General features: G+C 38.7%; 1 protein-coding gene across 1 annotated transcript in view; it reads right to left on the bottom strand.

Annotated features, from left to right (window-relative positions):
- ITPR2 (inositol 1,4,5-trisphosphate receptor type 2) overlaps positions 1-9258 on the bottom strand; it is a 482247-nt gene that overhangs the window by 73828 nt on the left and 399161 nt on the right. The window contains exons 51-52 of the mRNA XM_003792467.3: positions 7006-7201; positions 2947-3039 (exon numbers count right to left, since the gene is read on the bottom strand). Coding sequence (XP_003792515.1) covers positions 2947-3039; positions 7006-7201 — 289 coding nt within the window. The remainder of the gene's footprint in view (positions 1-2946; positions 3040-7005; positions 7202-9258) is intronic.

A 9258-nucleotide genomic window follows, 5' to 3' on the forward strand; every position in this document is an offset into this window, starting at 1 on the left:
CGTCTGTTTTATAAACATATTAGTATCAAAATGTCACCATTTGTGGTAATGTATGCAATAGTTAAAATAGAGTATCAAGTTGAGCATTAACAGGAGTGCCTTGGGCATTGCATAAAGCCTAAAATTTACATGAAGGCACAGAGCTGTGCCACCAATCATCCTGGGATATCCTTGCCTGAAAGATCTCATTCTAGGAGAGTGGGTCCCAGCAGTTATCGCTGTGCCATAGGAGCAATTGGCTACCATGCTGTGGGTGAAAATCACTCACTCAGACGCTTCTCTGGGCCTACTGGCTTAGCCCTCCTTGCAGACTCTGAGAGAAGGAGCACTAGTTTTGTTGCTGGTTCACTAGCAATGCAACATTTTGTTCTTAAAGTCAAAACACAAAGTCCACTTCCTTTATTAAGGAAATAATATTTTTAAGTAATACATGGAGATAGAAGACCCTATAGTACAGCATCACTATACTTGGAACTGTGTTGTTAAAATACTTAAAATTTTATGTTAATACTTAAAATATTAACATAAAATATTGTGTTGGCAATAATGTACACGTTTTTGCATATTTTTCATATTCTATTAAGGAGAAAGAAGGTTAAATTGAAAAGGGAATAACAAGTACTGGTGACAAGAAACTGAAGTTCAAGGTGGCCTAAAAAGATCCCGAGAGATATTTAACCTTACCCAATTACTTAAACTACGTCCAAATTTTCAAAATAGCTCTCTGTGATTTTTTAAAAATCACGGATAATGATAAGAAGAGAGGAGGAATACCTGTATACTTGAATTCAAGACTGTGACCCATTCTGCAAGCTGACGACAAGTAAGTTTGACATGTCTTAGGTCTTGTGAGCTATATGTGGTTTTCACTACATCTTTTTCTTGAAAAAAATTAAAAGTTTACAATCAATCTTAGATCAAGGGCTACATAAAAACAGGTAGCAAGGGACATAGTTTATTAGCCCCCTGTTCCAGAGATTATCAAACTGAAGGGTGACACAGGAAAGAATAAATCTTGCTTGACAGAATCAGGACCCAGACATACACCAGGAGGTCAGGGCGCATCAGAACTGGAAGGGACCTGGGATCTACAGATCATCTGGCCAAAGAACTCTTCATCTACTCACTGGACAAACTAGGACATCCTGAGATTATGGTTTGGCAGAAATAGACAGACATGTGGGTTTCTACTTGAAATCCCCAACTCCTAATCATACGAGAATGGGATGGGCATTTATGGCTTGACAGCTAAAGCAGGGAAGAATAGTTTTTTAACCAAGAATCAGGCAATTATGGGTGAAGAGTAGGATGTGGTTTCAAATTCCAGTATCCAGAATAATACAGCACCACTCAACTGCTTGCCCTGGAGAAGCATAACAAGAGTCACTGTTGGAATATGCAAGGAGGTCTGAAGCAGTAGGAAGTGTTTAAACCTGAGGATGCCTATGACAGGATGTTGAAACTGCAGAGCACAATCACGTTAGGTATGAGTGTGTTCTCATTGTGAGCCTTGACTGGGGGAGCAAGCGGTGGGGAGGGAAGTCCTGGGGGCAGCTTCTCACAGTGCCTGCAGCTGCTGGGACATGGGATGCAATGCATCCATTTTTCCTCAGCATCACAAGGAAAAAGCCAACCTAAGAAAGCAAGCTGATCTAATTCACACCCATGTGGGAGAAAAACTCATTTCAATTCAAGTTGGGGGAGGGGGAACGAAAGAAGGGCGAGAAGGGACAGGGGAGATGGGAGGGGGGCTTGGGGTTTCTCCCACTGAATGGGCACAATGTAGGGGTATATGGCACACCTTTTGGGTGCAGGACATAACTATGAGAGGGACTCATTTAAATACTGTGATTTGGTTGTTTGTACCCTCACATTAACCTGAAATAAATTAAAAAAAAAAAAAAGAAAAGAAAGAAAAGAAGCACTACCTTTACGTCCAGACAAACAATGTGCCCCCGATGGAAAGTGGGGAACTGTATTCTCACACTGTGCTTACCTCTTTCTTCTCGTATCTTCCCTGAGTTCAATTGTGCCCTCTGCAGACACAACACATCTACTCGTACTAAATCTGCTTCTTTTTAATATATGACAACTTCTGAAATATTTTAAAACACCCACTCTGTAAATCTTGGCTGCTTCAGGAAACAGAATACCTATTTCTTCTACAGTTCATTACACATCATGCATGCATCATGCATGCCATAGTTTCTAGACTCCTGCCACTGGAATAAATAAATAAAATGTTTTATATGATCCTGTGGAGGTAGGAAAGTTTCATATTCTAATATTCCCTGCCTCTGCTCTCTCTCAGCAAGCCATTTGAACAAAGTCCAGAAAATGTGGACAACATATCCAACACGCTGAGGCAGGAAGTAGCAGGTCCGAGACTATAGCCAAATTTTTTGTGTTCTAAGCCCATGTTCTTCTAGATCCTAGAGCAGGGGTCCTCAAACTTTTTAAACAGGGGGCAGTTCACTGTCCCTCAGACCGGTGGAGGGCCGGACTGCAGGCCCCGGGACGAGCTGGCTGCTAAGCAGGGCAGGCAGCAGCAGCAGAAACACCCAGCAGGCTGGATAAATGTCTTAGGTGGGCCACATGTGGCCCGTGAGCCATAGTTTGAGGACACCTGTCCTAGAGCACAGGCTATGCAATTAAAAGGGGGTCACCTTAGTGTGGATTGCAATAGGGTAAGAGAATTTTTAGCAGCATATACCACAAGGTAAATTCTCACAAACAGAAATAATATAAGAAATAAGAAGGGAGAACAAGATCACCATGATGGAAATCCCTCCACCAGTTTGAATCCTCTTGATTCTTTTACCCTCTGTTCTTCTATCTCAACCCACTGTGAGATTCCTAGAGCTATTCTTTAAGAGGCAATACCATTTACCAAATAGAACTTCAGAGGGATCAAGTTCATACCGTCCTGGAGTCCTTTCTACAGACCTGTATTTGAAGCCGGTAATGTGGGTGAGCAGTTCTCCTTAGTACATGCCTCCATCATGGTAGTCAAGGTCACGGTAGGCACTTGATGACCACCTAAGAAGACAAAAGTAGAATATGGTAGAGAGACAAACATGCAAATGGCAAGCAATGAACTTCCAGTGACAAAAGCATCTAAATTAAAGTTGCTTGTACTTCAACTCAGCTGTGTTGCTAAAGTCTGTTAGTTTGGAACTCTCAGTACAGTTTTGCCTATTGAAGAATTTTTAAAAATAGAGAATGGGTTCATGGGCCGACCTGCTAAAAGCCTTTCACACCTTTTTTAAGTGGCTGAGATAAGGTGTTAACAATACCGTAGGTGGTAACTGCCATGTACAATGTTTCTATGGCCAAATGCCTTCAGGGCTCTGACTTGGGAAGCCAGGAACACGGTTCCTTCAATGAAGTTGGTGGTCCCTGAGCTCTCAGCTGCTGGGCACAAGGCTTCAGGGAACAAGGGCAAAAAACGCCTCAGGGAGCAAGAATCTTCTGCCAGAACCCTGTTCAGGATCTTCTATTCTTTCACTGTCCCTGGGAATCCATCTGCTTGCTGGCTCACTACCTATTTCCCTGGCCCAGAATAGATCAGCCAACAGTATCCTTTTTATTTGCACTAAACAAACTTTTATCTATACAAAAAAAAAAAAATGTTGCTTATAACAAATATGAAGTAAAGAGTTCCTCTTAAACCTGCTTTTCACATCGAGCCAGCAAGGGAAGTCCACAGGATGGAGGGATGGACAGGGAGAGTTCATTTGTGCACATAAAGGGCTGAAGCACATTCAAGTGCATTTCCAAGCAATGTCACAGCATGGTTACCCTGATTCTCTGACTCCTCAGCTAAGGTGGGGGTAGAAAGGGTGAGTGGCAACTGGAGTTTGGAGGAACTCCAAGAGGTGCACAGGGTCTGGGGCTCCCAGCTGCATGAACAAACACTAAGGCCCTCTCTGGTTGGGGGGAAGCCACAGAATGGCTCCATCTCTCCCTGCTCCTTGCTCCCCTCCAGGGCAGACAAACAACCATCTGCACTGACCTGGGGTGGGGTAGGCAGGAGGGGAGAAGGGTGGCGTGTGCCCTGTGGCCATCCCCCTATTTCATAAATGACTCCTGAAGCAGGATGCTAAGGTCTGAGGGCCCAGAGACCAGGCGCTAGAGAACCAAGTGAACGGACACAGATATAATTTTAGCTGTTTGGAGGAAGTATGGGTCTTAAAAAATGGAAGGCATTTTTACAGGAGAGAGACATGAATTCTAGAAGGGGAAAAAAGCCAGAAAGGTTTTTAGAGAAGGGTCTATCTAAAGGAGTCACAGGATTTACACACAGGAAGATGAGGCAGGAGTAAATGGTGCAGTATTTTTCTGACAAAAGGCACCAAGGCCAACGAAGGCACAGAGCAGGGTGACCAGGGCTACTCACCAGCTGCTTTGAACCAAGACTCCCACAGCCACTACAGCGCCAAAGTTTGTGACCAAGGAGAGAAAGAATCAGAGCCGTGGGGAGAGGGAATAATGTGGACAGGCAGAAGAGAGGCTGAAGGCGGGGGAGCCACAGAGGGGGCTCCTGCAGGGCTCTGGGGGAGCAGAAGTGAGGAGGAGAAATAGGAGGATGGCACTGAAAATGGAGCAGAGGGACAAGGGTCAAAGATACTGTCACAGCCCACTTTTCTAAGATACAGATTCCCCTGCATGGTGCTCAAGTGGCAGTAATTTATCTTCTGGTCACACAGGCAGAATCTGTGTTCTACAATCCCAATGCCATTTGCAAATTAGCCACCCTCCATTCTCACATACACCAGTGAAGGTTTTGCCTTTCAGCTTTAGAACCCTCAACTCCCCCCGTGCTCCGCTCTGGGTTTCTGATCATTCTTGCACACTCACGAAAGAATTGTGTACCTCTCCTGCACTCCAAATTTCACCTGCTACCCATTGTGTTATCCTCAATAACTTCACTCAACACATACAGTCAGCTTTGGAAGTAAATTTACAAGAATAAACTTTATGCTATGTATCCATAAAGACAATAAATGACATTAGAAATGAAATTTAAGATGTTTTGAAAACAAGAGTGCTTTTTCTAAGGCATCGTATCACATATACTCTCAATCTATGAAGAATCCGGAGTTTAACTTTGTGAACTATTGCCAGATGCCAGATTTTCATCATGCTTACATGAGCTTTATTTAACAGCTTTCCATATAAATGTGCATACATATTTTTAGTAAAGAGCTAAAAATTTTAGGTTCCGTGTTACCTATTTTGTAAAACAGAAGGTACTTCTTCTAAGGAAAATATTTATATTAGTAATATAATGATACGAGCATCCTTTTTCAATAACACAAAATATTTGCCATTGGGATTTATGAGACAATAACTACTGTACACATTTTGAATTTAGAAATAATGATTCATCAGTTTTTGATTCACTCTGTACTGAGTAACTCAATATGATCATGCCTTAAACCTAGTAATTAAAATGTGGAGATTTTTAATAGCAGACAGTTTATGATTCACAAAATTTTAATAAGTTTTGGGAGGTATACATGTGTGAGCTCTTCTTCCAAACACTGACATAAAACTCTGGAAAAAGTAGCAGTTAAGGAAGAGCAAGAAAGTCAGTAACAGAAAACATTTCATGTTCCTGTGAAAAAATACTAACAGGTTGGTGTAAAACTAAACTTATACTTTCAATCCATGCACGTGATGTTTTTATTATGTGCTTTGATCACTTAGACTTACTAACAGACTTACATGCTACTTAATGACCCCCAAATCTAAAAAATATGCTACCATGTGTCACAACCTAATAACTGAGAAATGTTTGTTTAAGGCAAGAAAGACTATCATTTACAAGGTATCACCAATTAAATCCTAGTTTAAAATTTAATGGTTTGAGGCAAGAGAGTGTCATTTTGTGGTTTTCCTTCTCTACAATCCATAGTTAGAGGAATCACTCAGAAAAACTATCAGCAAAGTACAGAACCATTTCTTTTCTTTTTTTTTTGGAGACAAAGTCTCATCTGTCACCCTGGATAGAGTGCTATGGCTCCATAGCTCGCAGCAACCTCAAACTCTTGGGCTCAAGCAACTTTCTTGCCTCAGCTTCCCAAGTGGCTGGGACTACAAGTGCCACCCACCACCAGGCCTGGCTAGTTTTTCTATTTTCAGTAGAAACAAGGTGTCACTCTTGCTCAGGTTGGTCTCAAACTCCTGAGCTCAGGTGATCTGCCCACCTGGGCTTCCCAGAGTGCTAGGGTTACAGCCTGGAGTCATCAAAGCTGTGATTTCTATCTAGCAAAGTAGGAGAGGGATAAAAAGAGAAAAATGAAATTTAACCAAAGCAGCAAAAGGTAGGAAAGGGGAAAAAAGAAACCATTAGAAAGTTTCTTTAACCACTTATTAAAACTCAAAATAATGTGGAAAGAATAAATTCCTAACCATGGTGATATAAAACAGACAACAACAAAAGTAAAGACTGTACAGAAATTCTGACAATCCCACACTGACAGATTTGGTTTTTTAGTCACAGTGTTTTGAGCATGTCTTTTGTACCAAATTTATTATCTGATGGTTCTCAAATCAAAACGTTTATCATTTTCAGTTATTTAAGTAGTGTATGATATTGTGATCAAACCTGTATGGAGTAATGGCTGTGAATGATGCGCGGTGTTGTTTTGGACGTAGAACAGGGAAAAAAGGAGAGGACAAGAATTTCAAGGCTATTCTTCTGCACCGAAGTTGTGGACTATCTTCTGGAATACAGTCAGTTTCAGAAAGTACTGAAACTTTCTTACTGAGGCTGAACTTAGCTGATGTTCTCATGTATTTCTCTGTATACAATGACAGCTAATATACCAGCTTGACAGTGTTTCCCACGCCTGACTCTCAGCAGTCAACAGGAACATGTTCTCAAAGGAATGAAAGAAAATATCTCCCCCATTAGTGTTTATCTATAATCTTGATAACAAGCTATGCACAAGTCATTTCTGCCATTAGAGGAAGCCCACTCGGTGGTAACAGCAATACCTGTAACAGGAGTTCGGTTTTTCAGCCTATCCACTTCCATAGTAAAGTCATCCTTCAAAAAGAGGAATCCAATAATGGAAAACAGGTAGACAAGAATGAGAGCCAGGACTGCAGTTAGAATAATGGAGCGCCCATTGCGTGTGACGCTTTTAATGACATTGAGCAGAGTCTCTTCTCTATATACCAGATCAAAAAGCTACAAAATAAAGAAAATGAAAACAAAAGAATTCAAAGGGACAAAAGGTGAGTAAACCATAAATACAAATGCAAGCCATTATAGTTTATCTGTTTTTAAAAATAGCCGAAACAACCTTAAAAATGAACCAGAAAAAAAAATACCTATTTTTTCCCACTGAAATGTATAATAAACTTTTTAAATAAAGGTAAATTTAACACAGCACATATAATGTGCATTCGTTGGTTTTATATTCAATATAATATCAATTTACTAAGACATTATGGAAACAGCATAGTTTCAAATTTGAATTTAGAAAAATAATATTGTACTTAACTAGCTTAGCTACTTATTCTTTATTTTTACTCTTACTGATATACTACAGTTACTTTTGAAGTATATAAAATGGCTAAAGTGAGAAGGCAGAATTAGGTCCTCCTAAGTAATGAATAATTGACAAATTCATTAAATATATAATTAAGAGATTAGAGGTAAAATTATAAGAACAATTTTATGAGGTGGGTGCAGTAGAAAATGTATGAAATTCAAAAATATTTGACAAATGCAAACATCTTTCCTTACTAAAGCTATATAATGAAAACAAAACCTATTACTTCAGTATATACTTTTGGAAACAGAGGTATATATAAAAATACAATACACGATTTTGCTAATGGGCATCACTTTCACTAATGGGCTATTAACCATTTTGTCTTTAGTAGCAGAAAATCTTTGCACTAGTCAAGAATCTATGCGTTTGCTATCTGTGGTCAACAATAAGAATAATTTTATTTATTGCAACATTACCAAGCTGAAATTCTACATTAGCAAGCACATGTTTTATTACAAAAAGCTAATATTCACTTTTTTTAAAGTATAAATATCTGTTTGGAAATGAACAGTTTTTAAAAATTTGAATAATTCAAGTTTGTTTTCTGCTGTTTGTAAGGCAGTAATTAGAATTTCTGAACTGGATAAAATGACCTATTATATGTCATACATCTTTTCAGAAATACCAATGCCTTGTTATATATTGTCTTCTGAGTATTGAGGGTCATATAGTTGCTGTCCAATTTAATTGCAGTCTTGCCAACAATTGCTATATAGGTATTTATTTGTTTTCTCACCCAAGCAACTAATATATTATGATGGTTCAATTAAAAAAAAGAAGTTTAACTATTTTTCTATCTGTTTATCTCTCAGAAGGAGCAGCCATCCTTAGAAATAAATTAAATATTCTTCAGTACAGACAAATTAATGAATGCAAATTCAACTTCCAAACTGTTGGCATTCTAGTTATTCAATTTATTTTAAACATTAAGCTGACATACTTGAGATTTTCCTTTAAGTTAACTCAAGAGGGGCTTAAAGAAAAAACATCTGGCTCTTTGCTCTAGGTTGACTCTACAGGAAGTTTAGAGCTTTCAGAAGACCCTGAGATGCTTGCTAAAAATGCATATTCCTGGGCCCCATTCTATGCCCACAGAATCAGAATCCTGTGAGTGTAAAAGGTGTTGATATTAGATAAGTTGATGGTTCTTTCTGTTTATTTCTGAAAGGAAAATCTAGAGGACTGACATTTATGGGCACAAGAGGGAATTCATATTCAAATATTCTTTACAATAGAAAAAAATTAAATATGTTTAAATACCATTTTTGTACATTACAATTTCCTTCTAGTACTCTAAACATCAAAATGGACTACATATGTCTCACAACTAACCCAGTAAAAAAATTAGCACCAGTATTATATGATTTGAAAGACAAAAGAAAAGAAAAGAAAACTAGAAAACAGGATTAAATAATATAAAAGTAACATTACTACTTGTAAGTCATAATTTAAATATACTTTTATTTCGTCAAATACCTTTCCTTAGAAAACATCAAGATTAACATACATCATTTCATCTATTTTTCATATTTTCTGTTTAATGGATCTTGATATTACTGGTCTCCCCAACTCTCTCTATGTATTTTATAAATAAGAACATTGATACACAAAACTATTATAGATTCATCGACTTGTATACATTAACTGCATATAGCATTTTGTGTGTCAATCACACTTCAACAAAGTG

Source organism: Otolemur garnettii, unplaced genomic scaffold (genome assembly GCF_000181295.1).
Source record: "Otolemur garnettii isolate 467f Iridium unplaced genomic scaffold, OtoGar3 scaffold00057, whole genome shotgun sequence".
Lineage (NCBI taxonomy): Eukaryota > Metazoa > Chordata > Mammalia > Primates > Galagidae > Otolemur > Otolemur garnettii.